We start from the raw sequence: 27,759 nt of genomic DNA, 5'->3' as shown, positions 1-27,759 counted from the left end.
CAGTCTGCACCTCTCTCTGAGTATTCCTCTCGGTGTACTCTCGTCCAACAGTTCGAGTTGTCCATCACAAAAGCACACCTCAAACACTATTTAGTTATGTTGTCAGGAATAATTTCTCTTGCCATATCTTCCATCCAGCAGAAGACAATGCAGCTGTCCGCTGAGTCGTGAGTTTTTTTTTTTTATTTCCTCTTTCCACTGCCAACTGGTTATGAGTCAGGTACTGTGCAAGAACAGATGATGATGAGTGCTTGATAGCATTTTCCAGACTATTGAGACGCTTTTCCTACAAACATGGTTAACATTTTTAGGATGATCGGTTTAAATTTTAGAAGTTTGAAACTACTCACCAAACTAGTTGGTGGACAGGGATCTCCTTCCACAGCCACAACCCAACTGTTATCCTTTTCTGAAAAGTGGAGAGGTTTGATCTTCAAACAACTGTAAACGCTTTTCTTATAATACTTCTTCGATGCATTCTCAGCAAGTTTGAACTTGAAGATGGTCCTGGATCTTGGCTTGAGCTCCGTGGGTATTTCCCTGAGATTTTCAGCGGGACATGAAATGCAATCTCCATAGTCAAGCAATTGCACCTTCAGAGGTGCGATGGATAGAATCTCTGCACGGTACCAGTCACCTGAATACTTGACTAAGCATAAACTGCCTACCGCAATATCTTTCATGAGGCAAAAGTTATCGATCTTGTCGGCCTGAGCCTGCAGCTCCTCATGAAGTAAGTTGGTATCACGCAGAAGGGTGGCTGGTTGACCATAATAAGTGTCATCTCTTACTAAACACAGTACAGACACCTGAGAGACAAAAATATTGAGGCTTTGATGAATTTTTGAGATGTAATTCAATAACAATAGGATAGATTGTGGACAGTAGAATTCAAAATAAAAAAATGGAGGATTCAAGTGGTACATCAAATTTCCAGAGAGAAAAGAAAAAAAAACATTGATCAGATGGTGAGAAAACTGAAATAAAATGTCACAGCTCACACTCAATGATACCAATAATACAGTTTGTTCCAAGAAGACTTTTAACTTAGTTAGCATGTTAGCAACTAGCAGGTGTACGCTGAATTATTTGGTAAACATTCATGAGCACTAATTAATATTTTGTGCTTCGGTAATATGAGTTTAAACCAGCAAGAAATATCTCACGGGTGCACTGTGTACACAGCCAAGGCTGATAGACATTGCAACAGGCATAACACAGTAAATTTGCCCTCGAGAAAGCACCTGCCGTACATAGTCTCAATGTGGGTGATGCCTAAGCCAATGTAAATTCAACGTGTCAGCATTTTCAAACTATTTCGCTTTCCAACTTAAGGCTTCATCTTAGAAATATCTTTGCCTCCATCAAATAGGAGAATAAAAGCTTTTGAGAGGTCCGAAGACAAAAGGACAGGACACATTTTCAAGTTATTTGAGTAAGCTCTAAGTAAGTTGGCTGATAGTATTAGTTTTTTTTTTATTGAAATTAAGATAACTGGGTGCCGTTTATGGATTTGAAAAGATTGAGAAGGTAAGGTTTTTTCTGCTATCTCTGCAAACACCTTAAATTTGAAGAGAATGCAAACAGGATGAACTACTGTAAAATTTAATTCAGTATCAGTTCAACTATGCTAATTTTTGTCAAAATTACTGGGCCGTACTAATTTTTTGGTTACATTTATTTTAGCCATGCAGTGTAATGGGCCACAGGAGGAATTTGTGCCTGCTAATGAAAGCGTCTTCCAAGGAATTTTCTACTCCCTGCTTTAAAAAATAATTTTATAGTGTTTAGCGTGCTCAGAACATTCATGAAATTTCTGGCTCCAATTAAATGAGCAGAAACTTACTTTCAGGAAGCGTTAGGTGTCATGAGATGACAGTTGACATGTCCCAAGGTTATTTTGGTTAAAAGCATCGAGGTTTCCAAAGAGTTAATTAAAACTGTAAAAATTCTTAACACTAGAACTGGAGATGTCTGGGAGGGGACATACCTCAGTGTAAAGATCTTGGGGTAAGGGACACGTTCTGGATACTGGAGGCAAGGAGCTGGTACAAGTCTTCACTTCAGCTGACGTCATGGGTTTTTCATCACTTGACTTCTGCAACAAATGAGGATATGGCAGGTGAAAAAAATTACATTCGGCTTTCTCTGTGAACAGCTGTTAGAAATTATCCCTTATCAATTTTTGCTGGTCAAAATTTAGTGCTGAAAATTCGGGTATTGATTGCAGAGCTACAATTAAACGTCACTCATGAGTAAGGACCTACCTATCTTTAGAGTTCTAAAATAAGGTATGTAAACAAAAGTTACAGAGTGGTAATATGCAGTAGATAAGGATGCATATGATATTGAAAGAGAGTAAAAATCGGGACTGCAGACCCAGGAAATGACAATCAAGCCAAAACCTTTGACGTTTCAGATTTTGAAAGAGCGCATATTGCATCTATTAAAACTTGATTGGAAGAGAGTGAGTCTGCAATGCATCTGGTTGAGTAAAATGTAATTCTATGCATCTACTTGGTCTACCTCACTCTCTTCCAATCAAAATTTTATATTTTATTAAATTCCTGAGTTTATTCAGTGTTCCAACACCTCTTTTTTCTTTTTTTCCTTGCCCCCCCCCCCTTCTTATGGTACACCCCTAGATCCTTACTAACAAATGTTGCATGGTTGAGAATGAGAAGCCCCCTGCCTTAATTTTGGAAAGGCAGGGGGGAGGAAGGAGGCATGATAAAAAGCTAAAATTTTAAAAATGATATGTCCTCTCAAAAAACTAATTGATTCCTTTAAGTTTCAAACCATAAGTTTAAACAAACAACCAAACCAACACACTCAGCTCTGCTTCTAGTTCTCCTCCTTCTTAAGAGGCCTAACGTAATTTTTATACAGCCGCTTGAATAACATTTTATTCTCTGCGGTAAGATCAGTACAATTTCAAAGTGAAATCCTAATTTTTGAGGATACGAAGGCTCTGTTACTGCAATTGAATTTTTAACAGGAAAGTACTGGAGAGCGAGGGACAACTTAAAGAAGATAACTTTTCCACAACCCTGCCTGCTGCTAGTGACGAGACGTGCATTAGAGGTCTAGCATCATGCACTGTGCAGGGATGAATTTTAGGCGCTTTCACAGACTTCAGTTGGACAGTCTAATAGAAAACACCAAGTTGCAATTTGGAAAAAAATGAGTTGAGGTAGTTTAGCATTCAACTACATAATCATAAATTTTCTCCTCCCAAAAATTCAAGGTTAAGAAAAAATATTTGAACATGAGAACAATTCTTAAACTTTTGTTTGTAGTGGCACATAGTTCAATTTGTCTTTGTTTTATCATTTCAGTGAGGCATCTTTGGTTTTCTTTTTATATTTATAAATCTAGAGAACGCAAGATTGTAGGATCTACAGTAGTATGTCAATATTAAGAAAGATAGACTCGCTGAAGAGAGCTGTTCCTCCACTCAAAAATTAACACCTTCGAGGGGAAAGAAGCTTTTCTTGAGCGCAAAAGCACATTGAGGTAATTTCTATTTTCCAGGAAATGCATTCTTTTAATGTCACTTTCCTCTTTTTCTGTCTTGTGCCCTCTTTAATGATGCACAAAAGCTAGATGAGCTGAAATCAAGACCCCGCAAACGTAAGGAGTAAGTCTCTTCCTCTTTTCTTTGGCACTCCTGTTTTGAAAAACGAGCTGATCAGATTTTTTTTTTTTTTATTTATGGTAAGCTAAGGCCAAGAAATTGAGCAGAGGTTCAAGCAACATTTACTTTTTTAAAACCACACAGTACTTAACTACTTTACTAGTCTTACTTACTAGTTACTTTCTGATGTCTTTTCCAGTCTTTTTAACTGGTTATGCAAAATTAAAACCGGAAGTTGTGGAATTATTAATCTTACTTGGCTGTTTCTAATAATTGCCCCAGGTATACGAGGGCTGTCCCAAAAGAAACCGGACTTTTGTCATAGAAGGCGAACTGAGCGTCGTAATGAAGTTTTCTTGAGCTTGTTTGAAAGCTGATAAGCTACTGGAGATGCTTGTTTTTACAGAATTCAAAAATTCGTCTTGGTAAGGAAACTACACGCTTTGGAATAGAGGAAAGTCAAACTCGAGTTGCGATTTTTGTCTTTATTTCAAGAAAAATTTAGATACAACTTTAAAAAAAACCCAGGTTTTCAGTTAAAAACTTCGTTGCTCTCTTATTCAAATGCTTAAAAATAAGGAAATTAACATTTTAAGCAGCTTACCAAGTCATCACCTATCCCCTTCAAAATACTCGCCAGCTTTGTCGATGCATTTTTGCCACCGTTTCTTCAATTGGGAGAAACAGTGTTGGAAATCCTCAGATTTGAATGATTGCAATTCCTACAAGGTGTTCTCTTGGATTTCTGGAATGGTTTAAAAACGTCGACCTTTCAAGGTAGATCTAAGTCGTGGAACCACGAAAAAATCACACGGAGCCAGGTCAGGTCACCTTGAAGGAATTTCGATGATTCAAACCTGAGGATTTCCAACAGTGTTTCTCCCAGTTGAAGAAACGGTGGAAAAAATGCATCGACAAAGCTGGCAAGTATTTTGAAGGAGATAGGTGATGACTTGGTAAGCTGCTTAAAATGTTAATTTCCTTATTTTTAAGCATTTGAATAAGAGAGCAACGAAGTTTTTAACTTAAAACCTGGGTTTTTTTTAAAGTTGTATCTAAATTTTTCTTGAAATAAAGACAAAAATCGCAACTCGAGTTTGACTTTCCTCTATTCCAAAGCGTGTAGTTTCCTTACCAAGACGAATTTTTGAATTCTGTAAAAACAAGCATCTCCAGTAGCTTATCAGCTTTCAAACAAGCTCAAGAAAACTTCATTACGACGCTCGGTTCGCCTTCTATGACAAAAGTCCGGTTTCTTTTGGGACAGCCCTCGTATTTGGCAGACTGTTCAGATACCAATGGTCACTGCCTGGAGAGTCAATGGTTAGATTATATGATCTAATTGAATTGATCGCCAGGACCAGTGAAAAAATGTACTCTTCTCAAAAAAGTGATGCTGGCACAGGAAAAGATGGGAGCTAACAAAAACATGCAAGAGCATACATACAGACCTCGATTTTAAAGTCCATAGAAAGTTGGCACAAAATAAAGAAAGTTAGTGACACAAGCTAAGCAGCAGGGCTACTGGCAAGAACCCGAAAAACTTAAGTCAAGTGGGAAATCTAGAATTTGATTCCCATTTTCTGAGCATTTCACAGTGCTACTGTGTTCCTTTAAATCACTGTTTTTTAAGTTTTGATCTTGCGAAATTGTGAACTTTTTGCCTTGAAGGAGTTTGACTGAAAGTACACATTACATGCAAGACACACGCAAAGTTAAACCTTCTCTTTTGTCACTTGTATTCCCAGCATGATATAATTACTTTCCCCATGATAAATGGCTGTTTAAAAGAAGGAACAGCATATGTTCCAATGATCTTTTTTAAAATTGCGTAAGTGTGAAAAGTTACGCATAAAAAGAAAAGCTTGGGAGTCCAGTCCAATATTGGTTATTGGGGACACACTAAGACATGGGCAGCACCTTCCGCAATTTGAGATTTTGAATTGAATCCAGGATTGGACTTCTACTCAAAGCTGATTCTTGGCAAGAAAGTTGGTGCGTAGCTTTTCTTAAACCTCATATACTGACCAGAAAAAAACTCCAAACGAAAATAAAGAGTAAACAAATATTAAACGGTCAAAATAATTGTGCCTACAAATTTAATACCTAATCCTGAATGAAATCAACCCTGTGAAGGATCCCCCCTTCCTCATTTTTGTTGATTTCTCTGCAGATCTTTATTCTAAATCAAACTAAGACCATGGAAATGCACAGGAAAGTTTTGAAATAGGGATTGCAGTTGGTTCTCAGCTTTGGTTCTAAGCCCACAGGAATGTTGTTTCTTTGGCTGAGAGAGCCGTTGATCAAAAGCTTGGATTGAAAAAAGGAAAAGCGAGTAAATGGTGTTAGACAGAGATAGAGAGATAAAGTGCTGCACTTGCATGGATAATATGGCTGATAATCTTGTGGAAGATAAAAGAGAAATTAGTTCCCTAATAATTATATGCACCTCTTTCTGGCTTCTGTCATATTCACTCAGAGAGAAATAGATTCAAACTTTCAATTAATCAGGATAAGGGAGAAATAGGAGCAGAGAAGAGGTTTTTATGAGGTTTTTTACTCAAAATATTGAACACGGTTCATTCTCCTGAATTGATTTTGAACTTTGCTTTTCTCCTTCACAAAGAGGCCATTCACAATGGATTCCTTGACAGTATAAGCAAGATAAATCTACGATAAGCAACGAAATGGTTGAAATCCGCTGATCATGCACAGAAGCCCGAGAGCAATAAACCACCAGAACAAGAATAAAATTTAGCTTACAGGCCCAGAGGCGTCTTCTTGAACAGCTAGAATCCAACAATCAGACTTATCCGAACGCTTGACTGGCTTGACCTTGATTTTTTTAAACAGTTCAACTTTTTTATCACCGGCGATTTCAAATTTGGACACAAACCCACTGGGCGTTTCAAGATCAACAGGCAACACCTTCAGCTTGTCAACCGTAAAAACAATGAGATCTCCGTAATCAATAAGAAAGACGGTCACTTCAGGTGTCAACTCATGTGTCAGATGCGTGATACGACCTCGACACCAGTCCTGCTCCACTTTCACAGCACAAAGATCGTTGATCTGAGGGTCCGCTAGTGGGAATCCAAGGGATCCCTGATTTAGCATGGACTTCTGCAGAGCTAGCAGCTCAGGTGCTTTAGTAGAAGGATGACCGAAGTAAAAGTTGTTTCGGGCACAAGTGAATATGACCTGGTGGACAGAAGAATGAACTTTCAACAGGTCTAGTCTAAAGGAGGGCAATCGAACTAAAACTTGCAAATGTCAGGGCCAGAAAATCAAGACAATCTAACTTGCTGTATCCATTCTTGCCAAATACATTTGTCATCATCGAATGCTCTATGTTGATATGGAGAAGCTCAGAGGGCATCACAATTTTTTCAAGTGTACCTTTAGACATTCTAGAGAATTCATTTTTGTATAATTCAAGGCCTAGTGAAAATAAAAGCAAAATCAACTCAAAGCAGCGTGTTGATTTGATTTCCTCTTAACAGAGAGAACAATAATAGCTAAAGTAAATGAAAAAGATTTGATTCTCCCCATGACTGATCGTTACATACATTCTGCTTCAGGTTCTATTCCATCAATCTCTGGATATTTCAGATGAGCATTGTTGCTGTAACAGCATGTTTGGCATTGATGCAGTTTAATGGGGCAGATTAGTTTTCCAAAAACACACAAGATCCACTTAAAAGTCATTGAAAGGCAGTAAAATACGGGTCACTTGCAATGGTAATTATAATACATCGAAACAAAAAATTCAATCCTCTATAAAATCTTCCTTCATCAGATTACTTCCCGAGTGAAACAGCTGAAGTAGTAAATGGAAAACAGTGAAGTGGTATTGTATGGGCTGCATGAGCTGAAAACCGACCCCACTTGGTCAATGAACCAGTAAATTTTAAACGCTGCTTAGCGAACCAGGACAGCTGAGGTAAGGATAAAAAGATGACAAGAGAAAATATGTTACCAAAAACCCTTACCTTTCTAGAGCATTTATTTATCCTATTAAGCCCTCCCACATTCATTTCTTCTCTATTAAAGTAATTGATAATATAGCTACCCCGCGGAATCAGAGCACCCACTGAATTCCAAAAATGTTTAGCAGGAGTTGGCAAGGGAAGCAATGAGCACATGAACTTGATTCCCTTAAATGTTTAGAACCGTTGAAACCACATGCTACAATTTGGGGATCTCTGATCAAAATGTATATACCTCTGAGACTGTTTTGGTGTCGATCGGGCAAGTTGCTGACTTGGGCATCCGCAAACTTTTGGATTCCGAACTATTTTGACCGCTGCTAACCTGTGAAGAAATTTACAAGACAGCAATTAGTGGGAAAATGAAAAAATTATGAAACAAGGATGGAATTGAGAGTTACACATTAGAAAATTCCTAGAATGCACAAACCAAACCATGGGTGCAGCAACTTCTGAACCTAGCAACTAGCTGGTCACATACAAAAATGAGAAAACTGCGAAAACAACTCCTAAGCAAGGGAGGATCTGTTCTTGTCAGCAGGAAAATCAAACATTAAGCACAAGTTTGAAGACACTTGTTCAGACACAGCCATTTTCCTTTGATGCTTTGTTTTTTCAAAAGAAACGTTATCTTCATTCTGACTTAAATTTCGTGAGTGCATTATCAACAAGTCACAGGAACTGTGCAGAAAGTTCCAAAACATTATATTGTTGGGATTGCTACCAAAGAGTGCTAATCACATTTAAGGCCATGTAAAATATCCATACTTTAATCTACGAACTGGCAACCTTGATCATTGGGTTCTCTACCAAAAACATAAAACTTGATGGGACTTCGAGCAATGTCAAAAGCAGTAGGGTTGATTCTGTTTAAATACGTCTAGTCTGCATAGGGAAGATACAGAGATTGAAAAATTAAACACTTTGAAAAATTTGGAGCAAACAAAGATTGGATTGGCTAAAAAATGTCTGCGTCCTTGCACCTGGCCGCCCTATAAACTAAAGATAGGGAGAAACAAATTTCTTCACTTAGTCACGGGTCCTTCTGTAGAAAAGAGATTCTATCTGAATGAGATATCTTAATGAGATATTGTTCAAGATCATAAAGAATTTTAAAATAAAATGGTTCACAGGTTTTCTCGGTAAAATAACGCTTATTTTCATTTTTTGAGTAATGATGTATTCCAAATTTCCAACACAGTTTTCTGGGGGCATAGTTATTAATCACCTTGCATTGTGTTCCTGTTTTCTTCTCCACTTCCTGGTGTTTTTCTTCATGTCTATCCTTACTCTGTGCCTCTACTTCCTTCTCCAGTTTGCAGTATTTTCCTTCATAATGTTTTGCCTCACTCTGTGCTTTTATTTCCTTTTCCAGTTTTCGGTATTTTTCTTCATAATGCTTTTCTTTACTCCATCCTTCTACTTCCTTTTCTAGCTTTTGGTATTTTCCTTCATAATATTTTTCCTTACTTCGTGATTCTATTTCCTTCTCCAGATTTCGATGTTTCTTTTCATAGTGCTTGTCTCTACTCCATGCTACTATTTCTTTCTCCGGTTTTCGGTATTTTTCTTCATAATATTTTGCCTTTCTCTGTGTCTCTATTTCCTTTTCCAGTTTTTGGTATTTATCTTCATATTGATTTTCCTTGCTCAGTTTTCCTACCTCTTTCTCCGGTCTCTGATATTTTTCTTGGTTATGTTTTTCCTTACTCCGAGCTTCCATGTTTTTCTCTAGTCTCTGTGATTCTTCTTCACGATACTTTTCCTTGTTTGGAGCTTTAGTTTTCTTCTCAATTTCCTGGTATTTCTCTCGAGAATTATTATCACTACTTTGTATTTTTTTAATCACTTTCAGTCTCTCACATTTTTCTTCACAGTTTTTTTCCTGGCTCTGAGCTTCTATTTTTTTCAATAGTTTTCTGTATTTTTCTTCCGAGTTTTCCTCTAATCTGATCAGTCTACCTTCCAAATCATCCAATTTAGTGAGTTTTTTCAATATTTCTGCCAAGAGCTTTGGAGTGCTGAATTTTTCCAACAAATCTTCTAGAACTTTCTGAGCTTCTGCCATGACTGGAAGAAGAAGACTTTACCAGTTTTTTAGCAATTCTAACCAATAATCCGCGTTTTCCACTTACATTCCGGCATGAAACTTTACTAGATCTTCTGACCTTGACTTGAACACTACATCAAACCGTAAGGTTTCAATAAAATCCTCGAACTTTCGATTAAGGCGAAGAGAAACACTGACACAGAAATCCAACATCAAAATGAACTCCTCACTATGAGATCTTAAAAATAACAAATATTGGGATTTAAAATATTCGTTCACTGGAGAAAACTTGTGCTGAGGCATGAAAAGAAAAGATAATTAAACTTCAACCTCAGTGGAAAAAAAATAGAGACAGTACTACAATGCCATGGGGGTATCTCTCTTTATCAAGAAACAGTGGTCACTCGACTTCAATACTTTACTTCTCCTCCAATAGAGGGAGAATAATGCTCTTAAACAATGTAGCTAATGCTGCTGACGTTGTTGCATCATTAACTGCTTGAGAGCTTGTAATCTACTTATCAGATCTTGATAGGACCTGGCATCCAACGCTCACAGTTCTCTCTATTTTTGGTCACTTTCTGTCTTCTCATCTGCTTCTTTCTCTGCCAAAAATGCTTGAACCTTGAGCCAAATTCACAAGAGCCATCTTGTTGTGGTTCAACTTGCCAGTATTTCCCAAAATTCAAACAGACAATCTTGAATAAGTCCAGACAAACTACATCTACTAAGACTTCTGTGATTGATCGAGTGTATCTGACCTCAAAAAACACCGGTTGAGTGTGAGGAAAATCACTAAGTTTGTTTTCCCTTTGGTAAAAAGTTAAAAGTGGAAATTCAAACGGAAAAAAATACATATAAAACATCTCATATTCGATGGTTTGAATTCTCTTGAGATTAATGACAGATAAATTTCATACAGTTTCTTGGAAAAAAAAGACGCTAGAAAGAAATACAAAGAAAAAATTAAGACATCGAGAAAAATATATACCGTCTAAAAAACACACAGGAAGTTAGCTCACTTTTTTTTAATAAAAAAATAAGAAACACTATTTACAGAATAGATCATTTCACCTTTATTACTGAAAGTCTTATGATTCTTTCGAGGAGAAAGTAACTAATAAGAACACTGAAGTTATCAAAGACATTGAATCACGTAGACCGTGCATTCGGCTCGGTTTAGTACTGGCGGAGCGAGGCAAGTCTCTCGGAGCCCCATGATGGGTGGGCGGGGAAGGGGAGAGAGCGTGTGTCCCACGCACTCGAAGAGGCAATGGAGAATTCATGCCTGCGCTCGGTTTTTCACGAATATCTCGTTTAGAGTCCATTTTCAGACAAAACTCCTAAGAAGAAAAGTTATATAACACATAATTTTACACCCGATTAGCATTGTTTCATTTTTCCGAACTAATTATTAACCGAGGAAAAAAGCCTCACAAACCGACAAAAATTCACTGGAGCCGCTACTGCGCATGCGCAGATGTGCGCAACTGGGACACACCAACTCATCGATGCGGGTCGGTGCCACCACTCATCACATGCAAATTTTTAAAAGTTGCCTCGCCTTCCGTAACACAGGATGCACGGTCTACGTGATTCAATGTCTTTGGAAGTTATACAAAAGGAGTTAGCAACGACTTACTTCTTGGAAGGTATCCGAGGGGGTTTTCTTGGCAGCTGGTGGCGACCCTTCTTTGGCGACTTCCTTGGAAGCTGTTTTTCTTGAATTATTATTTTCTTTAGTGGTGCTGTTAAGAACCTCAACATTCCACGTTCCGTCATCAAGTCTTGATGTTGGTTTGACTTGTAATTTATCTCCGAACTTCTTATTGAACTGTGCAGAAGATGTTGTTTCAGATAGCTTAATTTTGATTGCAAGTGGTTTACCCTGCAACTCCTGGGGTAATTCTTTTAGCATGGATGGGTTGACTTTTTCTCTGTTACCATAGTCAATAAAAGCTATTGAAACATCTTCTTCAGAATAATCAAGAATCTTCGCTCGGTACCAATTATTGTCCTCTTTAAAAAAAGCCAGGCAATTTAAATCTTTGGAAATTTTTGACAAAGATCTTTGTTGTTCCACAGTGGAAGCAATTTTTTTCATATATTCAAGACTTTTACGAGCGCCTTCCATGGTATGTACGTAGAAAATGTTTGGAGCCTCAGCTACTTGCACGACAACCTGAAAAAACAAGTAAGAAGAGAAATTAAAAGAGAGTAAAACAATTGAAATACAAGGAGAAATAAAATTTAAAAAAATTGCTGGTTTATTAAGTTGTTCGTGCATTGACCACCTATGGTCAAGAGGTAATTGATCTAATAGGTTCTTTCGATGCCTTCAGGACACAGATCCATCTATGCTTAAGATCTAGGACACACTTGAGCAGAAAAGAGTATCTGCTATCCATGCAGGTCGTCTTTTATGTAAACAGGACCAAATTTCTAGTTACCGATGATTCCATTGTTAATATGTGACCAATTCAAGGAGAGGAAGCTATTATGTAAAGAGGCGAATGTCTTGAAAGACCACTTGGCGTAAAATTAGGATCTGAATTTTCCATGAAAAACGTTCTCCAGTAGCTCACAGAATCAGGTGCTGACAAGTTATTGTTTCAATGCCAGGAGTTAGCTGAGGATACATACAGCCTAACTGTTTGGGACCCCTGACAGATCAGATTGAAACTTAATACAGCTTTTTCTTGGGACTCCATCACTTGCATGGCAAATTTCCAACTATCATATCTCCTTTTTGGTTTGAAGTTTTAGGACGTAAAAAAGCTCTCCAGGCGACCGTTGGACTTTATATTGCAATAAGGAACAGCTATTTCTGGCGCATTTGGGAAAGAACTTGCATGTCAGTAGTTTTTCTTAGCAAATAGGCATTTCATTCAGGGCTTACGTCCCTCTTCTTCCTGTAACTTTCAAAGTCTTTAATAATACAGTGTTTGCTAACAAGGATTAAAGACTTGCTGAGTAAATTAAATGCTCAAACTCCGCAAAATTTCTTTTCAGGAGCAATAAATCATCAATACAGCGAGTTAAATGTCAAATAAACTTGGGTCAAGAGACCAAAATAAGACTCTTTACTTACTTCAGAATACTCATTTGTAGGTAGAGGACAGGCAGGCTCAGCTGTTGATTTGCCACTGGGTTTAGAGGACTGCATTCCTACCTCAAGTTCTTTTAATTTGTCACTCTGAAAAAGAGGAGAAAAACAACATTATGGTTCCATCTGAAAATAATGAACCATTATAATCCAAATTTAAAAGCATTCACTGAAATTAAAGCTGAATTTAGATTGACTCCGTTGAATTATTCAAGCACTATTTCTCCTTCGAGAAAAATCAAGAGGCTTTATGTTGGAGGACTGATGAAATTTCATCATTTTATTAGATTGATTAAATGCCATATACGAGTTTCTGCGGGTGGATTGGGTCAACTTTTCAGACCAGATCAGTAGGATTGCAACTTAATGAAGAAAAACACTCTGCTGAAGTCAGGAACTATACTCTGTCCAGCGAGTTATGGCACTTGGTACATTGGAATAAAAGGCACAATGTGGTGGCGGCACAGCCACTCTCAATCTTGTCACCTGTCAACACTGCTGGCTTTTCCCCTTCGCACAGTGGATAGTATTGATCACCAATCAAAGGTCTATATCTTAAGAATCTTTGATCATCGCCTGTAGAAGAGCTCAAGTTAAGATTAAGAGCATCATATGAAAGCTTAATACACCTAAAAGAGATTCAGTCAACCTTCAACTCATTTGTTCCTAAAATACAGCCTGTAGCACAATACTGCCGTTCCGTGGTCCATTATGCGATGAGAGACTGAGTCAGTGCATTAACAGACAACAAAAATGGTAGCGGCTAGCCGCCACCACATTGTCCCTTTTCATCCAATGAACAAAGTGCCATAACTTGCTGGACAGAGTATAAACTCAGTTGCTTGATGAATTTTGAGAACGTTTGCATCCATTCTTTTTTTGACCCACCTCACAAGGTAGCCCGAGATTTGAGAACGTGGTCGTCATCCCTGCTAGCATGAAAACCTTATGTTGAGGGTGCACTGTTGCCTAAAGGGAATTTTGTTGTGGGGTAATGGAGTTTAACAGTAAGTCAAAAACTTAACAAAATCCTCTCATGGTTTGTCTCACATTGCACACTCAGTTTTGTTTAACTGTAATTAAAGTTCATATTTTTTCAGAGATTTCCAAGAAGGAACACGGGGAAGGGCAAAAGAGAGCCTACCAAGCATGAAAATCATTCTAGTAGCTAGAAATTAAAATTTCCGACTGCCAATACTGTGAAGAGCGGACACTCTCGGGGCTTATACCCCTCAATTCCTCATGTTTAGCATGGTTTATACCTAGTTTGAATTCAGAGTTTTCAAAATATACTTTCAGAAATAGAGAGTTGAAATGGACAGAGTCAACCGGAATTAGACTAACTACATCAAGCAGTGCCTAATTTTCTTTGCTTGTTATTCTGATTCTTATTATTTTAACAGAAAACTAGGCAACACTGAAACTTGAAATTTTGTGAGTATATTCTCCATAATGTGTGGTAGTTTGACAGAGAGTGTAAGGGCAATGAGTAGCTTGGTTTTCAGTGAGAGAAATAAAACACAAGAATTATACATATGCGGCAATTAAGGCAATTATAAAATGCATTAGGGTTAATTTAAATTAAATCTGGCCAGCATGCTTCAACACTGTTGTTTTCTGTTTCTTTCAATATGGTAATAGTGATCCGTTTTGTTCTTTAAGTTAAGGGCTAAAGGTTTTTTCTAATAAGTTAAAAGTGAAACTAGTGTTGTTGCAAAATTGGTTTGATATTTAATCACTTCCAGAGTGGAATCATACTAGGATTTTAGACAAGAATATCATTATCATTATTGATGCTTTTCTAAGGAACATACCACAGTTGGTAACACACTATTGCCTGGATCATCATGACTGTGCCTTTTTTCCTTCGCTTCCACAAGCCAGATTCCGCCGTCCTTCTTTTCAACAAGGCGAACATCTAAAGTCTCGTTATTCTTCGTAAATTTTGCTTCTTTTGGTGACTCATCCGTTAGTCTGATCTTGAAAGCAAGAGGTTTCACTGAAGCCAATTGACTGGGAAGTTCTTTTAATTCAGCCTTTTGGCAAATCTAAAAATCATACAAATTTTTGAATTAACAGCAAAGATAAAAGCGAAAGAACAAAATTTTCAGGCTTGAGAACATCCTTTTAAAGGGCTTGCAACAAAGGGGTACGAGCAAAACGGGCCATTACACGCTCGTGTCGGATACCATTGAAACTTGCCCTATTCATTCATCTAACAATGCCCCATGTTTTCCCAAAGTTTCAAGTCCCCAAAAAATTTTTGGGGGAAGTGGCGAGGGGTCAAAGTTGAAAATCCGCTAGATTTTCGCAAATTTTTTACTCGAAAACCGCGAAATATTTCGAAACGCGGTTTCAACGAGCGTTTTTAGCGTGAAAAGAGCTTTCAGAAAATGTATAATACCATAGGGTTTTGTCGACTTAAACTCGAGTTATCGCCTCCGAAGCGCCGGAACGCTATAAAATGACCCGCTTTTTTGTCACGTTCGGGCCGATCCCCAAAATACTCCATTTTTAATTTCTTTGAAAAGCTGATATGTTGTTCCTGACTCTCTATGGCACCTATATGTCTTTACCGTATCCTGGGAAAACGCTTTGTTCGCGAGTTATAAGCGCGGAAAGGAGCGAAGGTCGGGAAAATCGGCTATTTTAAACTGCGCGCGGCGACGGATCAGGAGACATGTGGCAACAATGCGAGGTCGGACAATGAGAGGAGGGTGATTCGCCAAACCGAGGAGGGGGAGCAAATTTTTTGGGGACTTGAAACTTTGGGAAAACATGGGGCATTGTTAGATGAATGAATAGGGCAAGTTTCAATGGTATCCGACACGAGCGTGAAATGGCCCGTTTTGCACGTACCCCTTTACAAAAAGGCTACCTTCTTCACTACCTTGAGACTTGGTCTTCAATTAGAGAAAAAAAGGTTTTGACAAAAATGTAAATAACAAGTCCCTTACATGGTTGTCCTCTTAACCACTTAGTTGATAATTTGTTTCACCCTTAGCCTACAGTATCCAACGTCCGTAATGCTTTGATACTAAGTTGTCAATCTCAAACTTGTCAAATTTTGTACAGAAAAAATAATGAACAGAACCATTAGCAAATTTTACTTCATACTTCTTTTAGAATGAACCGAAACGCAAGAAATCGAACAGCTGAAACTTGATAAAATGGAATATACTCGGAAATTGAAAGCCCCTGAGGCAGGCTTCTGTTAAGTTCATCATTAAAGTCCTATAGATTCGCGCTTTTTCACAGAAATTCTACACACTTTTTACTTACTTACATACTAATCTTTCAAATCCGTAAAGAAGTGCCAAATTTGTCTTGTAAAATCTTGTACACTGATGTATTATGCAAATAATATGATAAAATCAATGTATCTTGTGTTGAAAAATTGGTGTAACACTACAGATATTTAACAACTTCTAGTTTATAATGTCTTTTTTACATCCTTCCATATTTTATATTAATGATGCATTGTTAAAATTTCTTTATATTTTTTAATGATATGATCTCTTCATTATTTAATAATTTCATTACTTAGCACAAAAAACGGGTGGCAACCCAAAACACATCTGTTATGAATAAATAACAATCATGGCAAAAGATTGGTGTTATGTGTGCATTTCAATCCTCTCAAAGAATTACTGACGAATTGAATACCAACCTCGAGATTTCCGTAATCTATAAAACCAACGGTGACTTCTTCCTTGTTGATTTTTTTAACATGAGCACGGTACCATAGCTTGTCATCTTTGTATTGTGCTAAACACTTTGCGCCTACTATAACTTCTTTCAGTGGAGGAGCTTCATCACTGATGTTACTGATTTCTGATGTTAGCTTGCAGATTTTATTTGCATCAGCAGTAGATTGTACAAAAAAAAATCCAGGAGAAATTCTATGGCTCACAAAAACCTAGAGCAAGAAAGAAGGAAGTAGAAAAAGAGAGTATTAATTAATGATTTTCAATTTTATATTGGTACAAAATTAAACTTAACACTTGCATGCTGACTCTTAATTTATAGAACTGTTGAACAGGCAAGCTTGCAACTATGTTCGACAGAGAGTTCAGTGGTAAAATGATGCCCTGTCCTTTGTAGGCATGTTCCTGAACTATTTAAGATCCTTTGCTCAGTTTTTGCTATTAGAAGTTGCTGATGGGTCTTTTTCGCAGGTGTGAAAGATTGCCTCTCAATAAATGAAGTTCCTTTACTAGTTGCGCCTGAGTTTTAGTATGCGAATGCCGGTGAATTGACCTCGAAAAGGAATTTGAGGGCTAAGAGGAAGGCAAACGTGAACTCATGATGAGGGTTCAGACTGCAAAATTATTCAACAAAAAATGAGAACTACCAGATCAATTGAGAAAACTAATTTCATTCTAAATGCGATCAGATACAAAATGTGTAAGTTGGAAATTTAAAAGGATACATATATTTGTCCATTCATCTATTCCATCATAGCAAGATATTTACACCCTAGCGTCATCCAAGATTTTACAACGGAAGGTTGAGGAAATTATTTCCATGGGCCAAACTGAGTTTTTCATAAACCTTGAGAGTAGTTTTTAAACCTGTTTTTTTTTTTTTTTTTTTTTCTTTTTTTTATGTTTGTGACTCCAAAAAAAAGAAACATGCTATCACATAAGCTGCAATTTTGCTACACATCACTTCCTAAAAAGACCATATTTTGTCCTTAAAAATGGATCACTGGAAAGAGAATGAAATTGAGCACCACAATACTTGTTCCCTTGCTAAAATTGTACGTAGAATACAACGAATACATTGAAACTCTCCAAATTCAGTTGATAAGTGAATCAATGGCTTTTTTGTGCATGTTACTTGACACTTCACGCTCCTAAAAAACCAGAGTCAAACGACTAACTGATTTCAGTTACTTTTGAATGGAAGGATTTTTCTGTGTACTGATTTGTCTTTGGCAAGATTAGAGGTGCCTTGTATTAAAGGCGGAAGGAAATGAGTGTGAAACCATGTTCTAGTCATTTGTTCAACAGCTTGTTTTTTGATGGTGGATTTGACCCTTGTTGACTATGATTTTTGACAAGGAGGAAGTTTGAATTCATTATTTTCAGTGTAAACTATGAATGAGGATTATTCACTCACAACTGAATTTAGGAAGTTTTCCATATTTTCAAACTTGTTTTATGAGAAATTTGGATGAGGATGCATTTTTTATCGATAGGTGGCTTTTGCCCTGTCTTATAGTCCATTGTAAATATATTGTACTCCACAATTAATAGAGATAGGCAGTAGTCCATATGACCCTCCCTTGAAGCTGCCACTACTACGGAAAGATACATAAAGAGTAATTTCCCCTTCCAAGACGATTGCAAAATGAAAACCAATTCAAGTACACATACCTTGGTAAAAGTTCCGGAGGATAACTTGGCGGATGTTGATGCCTGCAGCAAATAACAAAGGGGGGAATGAAAATCACAAATTAAACAGAAAATTTTCTGACTTATATTATCTTGGTACACAAAATAATTCAATTAAAACTCGCAGGAATTAACAGAGAGTTACAGCAAAATAATTTGGCTGTTTCGAGGAGCCAATTCACAGCTTCAGAGCAAAATTACACTACTTCCTTGGTAATTTTGATACTATCAGACCACACTTATAGGTCATTGATCACTCTGATTGTCGACTTTTGTAATATTTGCTAATTTTCGTCCTTGAAAAAGTCATTTTAAATTATTCATATTAATATTCGTAGTTGTGAATAATTAACTTTAATTATTGTCTATTTGCTTTGTATTCTAAAATAATTGACAAAATTATTCGCTATTCGCTTTGTTTGCAATATCCACTATTCAAGTCCAACAGACTGTATTCATTTTTGTAACAATTCTTGATATTTCACTGATAGATACGGTTACCAGCTATATAGTAGGTTTGAAGGTTATTTTTGAAGCATTCATTTTGTATTAAAAATGCATTGAATGGCGGTTTGACTGAATATTAACTACCAAGAAAATAAAAAAAAACTTTACCGTTGATGAATCAGCATGAGGTTTTTCAGAGTGTTTGTGTGACGTGGTATCTCCACGGGTTCCATGCTTCTGTTGGCCAAATTTTTGGGATCTGAAAGAAGACAGAAAAAAATAGATAAATCAAAGAATTTTTTACAGACTTTAAGTTTACAGGGGAGGTTATAAACGCAGTAAAAACCACAATACTGAGCAATTTTTTTGCTTTTTCATGTACTTGATGCTTTAATAAAAAGCATGAGATATAATAAGGAAAATCAACAGAATTAATTCTTTAATTCTATCATAATTAGGAGAGAGAGGAGGGGTGGGAGTAAAAATCGATATTCGATATCGATATTCACTCCAAGGTTTCCAGATCCATTGGCCTTGCAAGCTTAATTTTCGGGGCTTGTAATGATTTTCCATCGCAGAGTATGAAATTTCGGCTGGAGCAAAGATGAAACAGGGATCAGGGCTGCACTTATTTATTCTTACTGCCATTGGCAGCTGTCCCTCTTTTAGGTGCCATAATCTGATTTAAAAGTGAATTAAACACATGCTGCTCAATGCAGTTATGTTACACACAAGAACTGGGGTGGGAAATTTTTCGAAAAAAGTCCTTCAAAACAGCTCAGGTATTCAAGAACTGGTACAAAAAATTTCCTTTAGAAGCAACCAAGGTTACATATCGAGGGCTGAATAACAATAGCACTGAACTGACAATTTTGGCAAAAAAGAATTAGCGACTTTACAACATTTTACAGTATAAAATATGCAAGCTGATGATTTTCGTTTTTTTCCAATTCTGTAGGGGAGGACTTCAGTGACACTGTAATGTATGAAAATAATGCAAATCTAACCTTAAAATTACAAGGATACTGAAGTTTTTTTTTTCATTCAGCAAATTCGTCAGTTTGCAGATAAGCGGTATTGTTCGTTGGCCATTGATATACTGCTCTAGCAAAAAAAAAAAATGACAGGGTGAACTTTTCAATGTAAGGGCATCAGAAATAAGCGTATTTGCGGTTTGTCTTATCACCCCTTCAGATTAGGGTGTACACTAATTATAATTAGAAGAGTTACTTCTGATTTTTATTTCGATTTTATTCAACTCACTTTAATTCAGGCTGCGGCTTAAGTGCTTTTTCACACTTTGGATGACAGCTGAGCAAAATTGATGAATGGGGGGGGGGGGGGGGGATGATTGCCCGTTTGATGCATTGGGCAATTATGCGGTCATCTTGTAACAGTTACACTGCTGGTAAGAATTGATCTATTAATGTGCCTGCAACTTCATCTCTTGATGCAAAATCTTCAGCTGATACGAACAGAGGATTCAAAATTTGGACTGACAAGTACACACAGAATTTTACCTATGCAAATTTATAGCAAAAATATAAGTTGAAAGGTTACCTCATAGAGACTTCTCCATTGACCATGCTACTACCATCACCATTGATCTCAATTTTTCTGGAAGAGATATTGAGAATGTCCTCTTCTGTTTCATTAACTGGCTCCGGGAAAGCTGCTGCTGCCGCCTCCATCCCCTTTCTCGGTCCCCTGGAGTCTCTCTTCTCAGACCCTCCTCGACTCTTCGGCCTGTCCCATTCACCGTCCTTTTTCCCAAATGCCGCTCGGCTATTAGTTCTATCAGCGCGGCCGTCTTTCCGATATGCGGACGCGTGCTGACTAGATCTCTCATCATTATTGTCGTCCTTCTGTGAAGGCATTCTGCTTCTAGATTTCTCCGGGGCATTGTCTTTTTTTTCATTTGAAAAATTACTTTGTCTAGTGCCATTAAAGTTAGAGGCACCGTCATCTTGCCTTTTTTGTTTTCCTCTGTCACCATCTGACTTCCTTCTAGCTCCGTCCAAATTATTGGAGGAAGGTTCTTGATTTGGCCTTCTATTTGACTTCCTGTCCTTGTTAGAGTCATCAACAATTTCAACAGTCTGATCGTCTTGCCTCTTCCGTTGTAAACGCTCGTTGACAGAGCTCTTTGGACCTCGATTATTGGTCCAGTCTTCACTTGCCTCTTTCTTCAGTCCAGTGCCTCTAAAATGACTAGAGCTTCCGCCTGATGAACGTTCTGGTCCTTGTTGTTTACTATATTTGTCATAATTTTGTGACTTGGCATCTTTTGATGAATCTTTGAAGGACCCGGCAGCTACGCTTTTTGGCCTGATGGATTTATCAGCGTCCTCCTTGTACTCATAACCTTTTTTTTGGTCAACATTTTCATCTGAACTATCTGGCCGCTCTCTGGCTGAACTTTTGCCTTTGAGCCGACTTCCATCGCGAGAATCACTTTGTTTCTGCCTTTGATTGGTCTTAGTCGGTGAAGCCCTTCCTTTACTGAAATCTGTGTTTCCTTGTGAAAAAGATTCGTTTGAAGACGTTTCATGACTCCATGAGTTTCGGTTTCTATAAGAATCATTTCTGACACCAACGGCCCTGGAAGGAGCTCGGAAGTCAACATGTGAATCACCATAAGAATCATTCCTGAAACCAACTGCCCTGGAAGGAGCTCGGAAGTCACCATGTGAATCATAGTACTCATTTTGGTTGCTTGCATAATGTGGAGGCGCGTCTTCAAAGCGGTCATTCCTTGAGTAATTTTGGGGAGGTGGTCCTCCTTTCCCAAAACTGTTTCTTGGAGGGGGTCCACGATTTGAAAGAGGCTCTCTATAATTATCATAATTGGATGCTTGAGTTCCATAATCGTTATAGTAGGGAGAGGGTCCACAATAATCGTTCTGATAGGGATCATAAGGAGGGTTTCCTGGTGGATACGGCCCTGGGCCGTAATCGTTGAATGGTGGCCCATTGTTTCTGTACAGAGGTGCTCCTCTTCCCCTTCCTCGTCCGGTGGAGCCATAGTCTGAGTAGGGTCTTGCAGATCTAGGTCCTCCATATTCATATTCATTTATATTGGGAAGCATACCTCCCCTTCCGAATGGCCGATTGTAGTTGTAATTACTGTCTGGGGAAAACATGGCGCCTCTTCCAAAAGACTGCTTGTAGTCATTGTTGAATGGACCTCGCGCGGAATTAAACTGCCCTCCATTTCTTGGTGGATAAGGGTTTTGCTCATATCGATTGTCCATTTGTGAGGGCGGACGCTGGAAAACAAAACAAAATATTAAAGGATAAATAAAAAACGCCCACGAGGGAATTTATGAGTTGGCGGAACATTTTACAAGATCTTTGTAAGTTGGAGACCAAAAAATTTAATAACTAGGTGGATTTTCTGAGTTAACCAATTTTAGGTTATGAATGATGACGAAAAATTGGGATAAAGACTGCTTGAATTTTTGGCGCCAGATTTTCGAAGAATATTGCTGGAAGACCGAAGGAAAAATTGAATGAAATTTTGAACCAAAACAATGATGAGGTCTGCTTCAGGAGCGTAAAAATTGACAAGAGCTTCGCAACATCAAAAACTGGGATAGATGGTTTGATACTCTTGACATTGACTTATTACTTACATATTGATGAAGCGGCATCCACGAATGCTAGCAATAAGAAATTTATTTTCATTTAATTCAATCAACAGGTGCTTCAAATAAGGATTCACTGAAGAGTAGCATATGAGCAACAAGAAGCTTAACATGATTATCAAAAGCTTGAGTGATAAGCAGGGGTGCGGAGAGATTTGTACCTTCACATTTTCTGAGGCTGCATTCACAATGTTATTCACAAAGGACTACTTTTCCCTTAGATTTTTTGAAGCAGCCTTACCATTGCATGTTTTTATAAACTATTTAGATTTAAATAATCAACAAATCTGGATCAATTGAAATTAAAATCACAGGGGTGGTAAGTATAACGGAGGTATTTATGTTTTTTGAATGAAAATTTCTAACTACAGTGAACACTTAAGACTGCCCACTCCACTATTTTCTTTGCATAGAGAGAGCACATTACACACCTTCCTTCGCAAAAAGTAATATGTTCAGTAGTTTCCTTATCAAAAAATGACAAATTTGATAATTCCCTTTACAAAAATTATCGCATTCTTAAGAAGAAATAATAAAACAGTTTAAAAAAGAGGAATCTTGAATGCCTTCTGCCTTCACATTTGCTTCCCTTTTCCAGGTGCCCTCACATTTCCCCTGCAATCAGCCAATAATGCACTACCTGCACCCTTTAGGATGAGTAGAACAACACAGGTAGACAGAAATAGGTTTGATTGAAACTGAAAAATCTGAATCAAAAATAATCGAGCCAAGAGATTGAGGGTTTGAACAAAATACATGATGATACCCCAAACTGTATTCCTGAGGAGCTCTCAATTTTCACTGCCAGGAAGAAACTGCACAACTGCTGACAAATCAGAATGAATTCAATCCCCTCCCTCAATAGAGTTATTACAATTCAATATTTGAAAACTCACCTCGTTCCTACCGAATCTTTCAGGAGGACCTCTCCCACTATCAAACCTTGTGTCACTTCCAAATTGTTGATAGTCTTCCTCATAACTGGGTCTGGTAAAGTCAATTCTGCAAAATTAGGACAAAAAAAATTCCTTAAATCATTACTCTATTTAAAAGTACCGTACCAGCTCACTCTGCCCCCCCTAGACAAAAATTGGACGAAGCGATTTCTTTTAACCCATCGACTTAAACTGACGGCTCCCAGCCGTCCGTCGATTGTTGGCGTTACTTCGGCCATTCTTCGGTAGACAACGTTCGCATCAATGTTTATATGAGTAGTGTGGCCACCCTATGACTTATTGTGGACGGTAATTTCTTATTTTGTTACAGTATTTTCATAGTACTGTGCGTTTGTACATGAAATAACCTCAAAATTTTCTGATTTTCGCTGATTTTGCGATTTTTGCGGCTTTGCCAGCTATAAACCACAGTAAAAAAATCATTGTGTTCAAAGTTTTCACCAATTTTCTCAAACGTTGTACTGTGAATGCTTATTGTGTCAATTTTCACCCTTAGAGAAAGAATTTCTGGATTATTTTGAAGTGTTCAAAGTCACTGGTTTTCGCCAAATTAAATCATAAGTCAATGGGTTAAACTTAGTACATGGTTAGCTTTTGTCGTTAAGAGTTGATCAAAATTATTCCGAGTCCAATACGTTGCCCAGGACACCCGCAAGAGTGAAAAATTGTTTCTACCTATGGTAATGCATTGGGGATACGAGGTTGTTTACACGCACCGCTCTGAACAGGTTGAATTGTGTCGCGTGATGTCACAGCAGCCTCACTCCTGTGCCTCGATCCGTTGATCGCGTTCGATCTTCCAACTGTATGCTCCCTCTTGAACATTTCCATCTCTTTACTCCTTTCACTTAACATAGTGTTAGCCTGCCTACACCTAAGAATCTCCTCACAACTATCTTCCATTTTTTACTGTGCGTTTACGTTCCATCTTATGGGTCATTCGCCTTACTGGCCATATGTTTCTTTGACTTCCTCTCTTTTTTCTTTCTCCTTCATTTTTAATCGATTTTCGTGAAACCCCATGCGAAGAGGCATTTTTCAACAGAAAACTCGAATTTTTGGTCAGATTTTCAAAATTTAAAAATCCAAGATGGCGAACGTGGCCTAAAATGCCATCTCGGCTCCTATTCAATCAATTTCATTAAACCCAGTGTCAATGGATATTTTTCGATGGGAAAATCGAATTTTTGGTCAGATTTTCAACATTTCAAAATCCAAGATGGCGACCGTGCACTATAATGCAGTCTCCGCTCCTGGAACATCGATTCCTGTCCAGGAGCACTCCCCACCTCGGCGTGTCAGCTCGCAAAGAGAGCTAATCACGGCTATTTATCTATAAATTGATTGTTACAATTGTTACACAACAGGATTCTGACTGGTCAAAAAGCATGTCAAGTGTTGATACATAAGAGGGCTGCCAAGTCGCAGTGCTACATGTTACCAGCAGAGAGCAATGTACAAACGGAATGATTTAATTATTTTATTCATGCAATAAAACTCATATGTTAAAAAAAAACAAGAACTAAAAAGACCCTGGCAGTAGCCAATAAACCACCAAACAGGGTTTAAAACAAAGATGTTGCAAAATGAAATTTTCCATCAACATTTCACAAAAACACAGATTCTACATTGAAACTTTTCAACTCGTAAATGAGAAATTGGCGTCCATTGTTTTCCTTGATTCAAGTTTTCTCCTTACCAAAAACCAAAATCTAAAAAGATCAAGTTGGACACTGATCTAATTTTAAAGAGTATTAAAATCAAATGATTTTCTCAGTAGGTGAATTCGTCAGAAAATGTTAAGAGGTACAGTGTGCGTGGGGAGAGATGGAGATTTTCACGGAACCCAAATCTATAGATATTTATCCAAAAATACATTCATAATTTTGGATTTTTATTTTTTAATTTTTTATAAGTGGAGAGGTAGAACTAATTGCAGGCAGAGAGTTTGAATCAATCAATTTTAAAGTGAATGATAGATGCGAATCTATTTCTTAAAGGATGGATGATTTGATAAATTTACAATATGTTCAATGTTTTACGTGAAATTTTGACTGAAAAAAAGGCTGATGTAATGCTCCTTGCGTTGATGTTGTAAGGTCTACTAACTCACTTTTACACAACTATGCGACTTAATCAGATTGTCTTCTTACTACCAGTGCACATTTTGATCTTCTGAACTGGAATTCCAGAGAGCTACATTCCTTTCAATGCTACATTATATTAAGCTCACACATGAGGACCTTGCACTTTCCTCACGAGACTGCCATTGCCTTGCAGTCATTCTATGCCGAATCAGATCAAAAGAGCAACTTTTGAGTCCTGACCCTTTTAAAACTGGATAAAATCTTGTATACTCATTCTGCATATGTAAATGTATCTAGCTGTATCAAGTCATATTTTATTTTTCCAGTTTAGAAAAAAAAAAAAAAAAAAAAAATGACACATTTTCTGGGAGGTTAGTATCTTTGCGGGGCCATACTTTAGGCACTTTTCATTCTTTAGTGAGTATTCTTCAACCATTTGAAAGTTATATAAGTCTAAGCTATCTTCTCTAAATGGCAGACTCTCCTGGATAAAAAAGCTTCAAGGATGCTGTTGTACTACGCCTCCGCAATTGTCTGCAACGCACTGCGCTTTTGCAAAATTGTAAACACAACGCACTGATAAAAGTTTCTTAAATTTTTTGATAATGGACCACTAGACAAGGTACAAAGAGCCCTATGCAAAAACGACATTTTTCGCCCCCCCACTAAAACTTATTCAAACTTCGTCTATCAGTTACTAATACTGAAGCGCTTCTTTCCCCAAATTTTCAGACCCCCAAAAAATTTTGGGGGGGCGCTAGGGGGGGTGGAAGTCAAAACCTGTGACCCTCGATATCTCTCGAACGAAACAAGATATTGAGGCCCGGTTTGGACGAAAAATCGTCTAAAATTGCATACTTTAAGATTCTAAAGGTCAAAATCCCAAAATTAAATTTTTAACTTAACTTATGTGCTTTTTTTCAGTTTTTGAGGAAAAACAATTTCTTTTAAACAGATTAAACTGAAATTTCACATTTTTTGATTTGAACCAAAACCAGTGTTTTAACCAAAAATTTAATTTTGGGATTTTGACCTTTAGAATCTTAAAGTATGCAATTTTAGACGATTTTTCGTCCAAACCGGGCCTCAATATCTTGTTTCGTTCGAGAGATATCGAGGGTCACAGGTTTTGACTTCCACCCCCCCTAGCGCCCCCCCAAAATTTTTTGGGGGTCTGAAAATTTGGGGAAAGAAGCGCTTCAGTATTAGTAACTGATAGACGAAGTTTGAATAAGTTTTAGTGGGGGGGCGAAAAATGTCGTTTTTGCATACGGCTCTTTAAGCGATCTGATGCATGTTTCTGAACTAGAATTTTATGTAGAAAACGATTCACACAACGAAAATTACTGAAACCAATTCCTGACGAAGATATTAACGCTTTTACTTCACATTGGTTACGAGGAATTTGAACCGCCTGCTCACAAGAAACTCAAAGCTCTACGTGAGTCAAATCGCCCACTACAACGGTCTCAGCAAGCTTCTCAATCGAGCAATGTTCATTTCCCACCATGTGTTGTTCAAACTATTAGCAATTTGCTATAACTGAGCCAAAGCGTCAAGATTGAGGTTGCCAGATTTTTATATCACAGAGACTGTCATGATAATGTTTAGCGCGCGATGTGAATGTGTGTAGAGCATTGAGTTTTCATGAGCGGGTGGTTAGAATTCACGCATCAAGAATCATTAAATATCTTCGTAAGGAGTTAATATCGGTAATTTTCGTTGTGTGCATCGTGCTTTACGAGAAATTTTTTGGTTAAGAAACATGTATCAGAATGCTGAAATTCGTACCTTATCTAATGGTCAATTTTAGGGTGCATGCCGAAATAGCATTATTCCACAAAAGTTGAAATCTGAAAACCTTCAAAGATAAAAAAAGGAGACAATTTTTCCACAATTTGGTCGCAATAAGCAGTCAAGAACAATTTGCAACCCTGCTCGGAACTTGTTTTAAATGACTGCCAGTTATGTACTTAATGAAGAGCACTGTCTCACTCCTCATAAAGTATGAATTTATGGCCTCCATGCGCAACAAAACAATTGAAATTTTGTCATTTTAACAGCTTTAACTTTCTATTCTACTTTCAAATTTGCTGAACAGGTGCTCAGTGATCTATAAAAATCCACATGATAATTTTAAAACGTTGTTGTTTGATAAATATACATTATAGGATTGAATTTTTTTCCCCTTTTTTAAAAAGAACCTTAATTTGTGCATCTTATTTACAAACTTTAGGTCCATGAATAACATGAAGAGCTTTCAAATAATATGTGACCTACGACTTTAAACGAGTTTCTGAAATGAAGAAATTCAGAGGTGCTGACCTCCCAAAAAATAGGGCAATTTTCCCCATTTTCAGAATTGATCAAATTTGAAGTCAAATTAAATAATAATAAAAAAAAATGACCATACTTGATACAAAGAATGAGTGAACCAAATT

At 37.5% G+C, this 27,759-nt stretch overlaps 1 protein-coding gene across 7 annotated transcripts in view; it reads right to left on the bottom strand.

Moving 5' to 3' along the window:
- Positions 1-27,759, bottom strand: part of LOC109031053 (uncharacterized) — a 53,245-nt gene that overhangs the window by 14,503 nt on the left and 10,983 nt on the right. For 3 of the 7 annotated variants that reach the window (XR_011899514.1, XM_072298107.1, XM_072298108.1), the window contains exons 6-18: positions 23,172-23,277; positions 22,264-22,290; positions 20,189-21,897; positions 18,797-18,887; positions 18,164-18,205; positions 16,453-16,701; positions 14,597-14,830; positions 12,768-12,872; positions 11,319-11,858; positions 7,862-7,951; positions 6,401-6,838; positions 1,991-2,098; positions 351-809 (exon numbers count right to left, since the gene is read on the bottom strand). Coding sequence is in view for 6 of the 7 variants with exons in the window: in XM_072298107.1 (XP_072154208.1) it covers positions 351-809; positions 1,991-2,098; positions 6,401-6,838; positions 7,862-7,951; positions 11,319-11,858; positions 12,768-12,872; positions 14,597-14,830; positions 16,453-16,701; positions 18,164-18,205; positions 18,797-18,887; positions 20,189-21,897; positions 22,264-22,290; positions 23,172-23,277 (4,198 nt within the window). In the remaining variant the exon portion in view is untranslated. The remainder of the gene's footprint in view (positions 1-350; positions 810-1,990; positions 2,099-6,400; positions 6,839-7,861; positions 7,952-11,318; positions 11,859-12,767; positions 12,873-14,596; positions 14,831-16,452; positions 16,702-18,163; positions 18,206-18,796; positions 18,888-20,188; positions 21,898-22,263; positions 22,291-23,171; positions 23,278-27,759) is intronic. The other 4 variants (XM_072298110.1, XM_072298109.1, XM_019042340.2 and 1 more) reach the window with 4 other exon arrangements.

The sequence above is a fragment of the Bemisia tabaci genome, chromosome 3 (genome assembly GCF_918797505.1).
Source record: "Bemisia tabaci chromosome 3, PGI_BMITA_v3".
Lineage (NCBI taxonomy): Eukaryota > Metazoa > Arthropoda > Insecta > Hemiptera > Aleyrodidae > Bemisia > Bemisia tabaci.
Note: the sequence above shows the minus strand (reverse complement) of the source record. Positions and strands in the feature narration are given on the sequence as shown.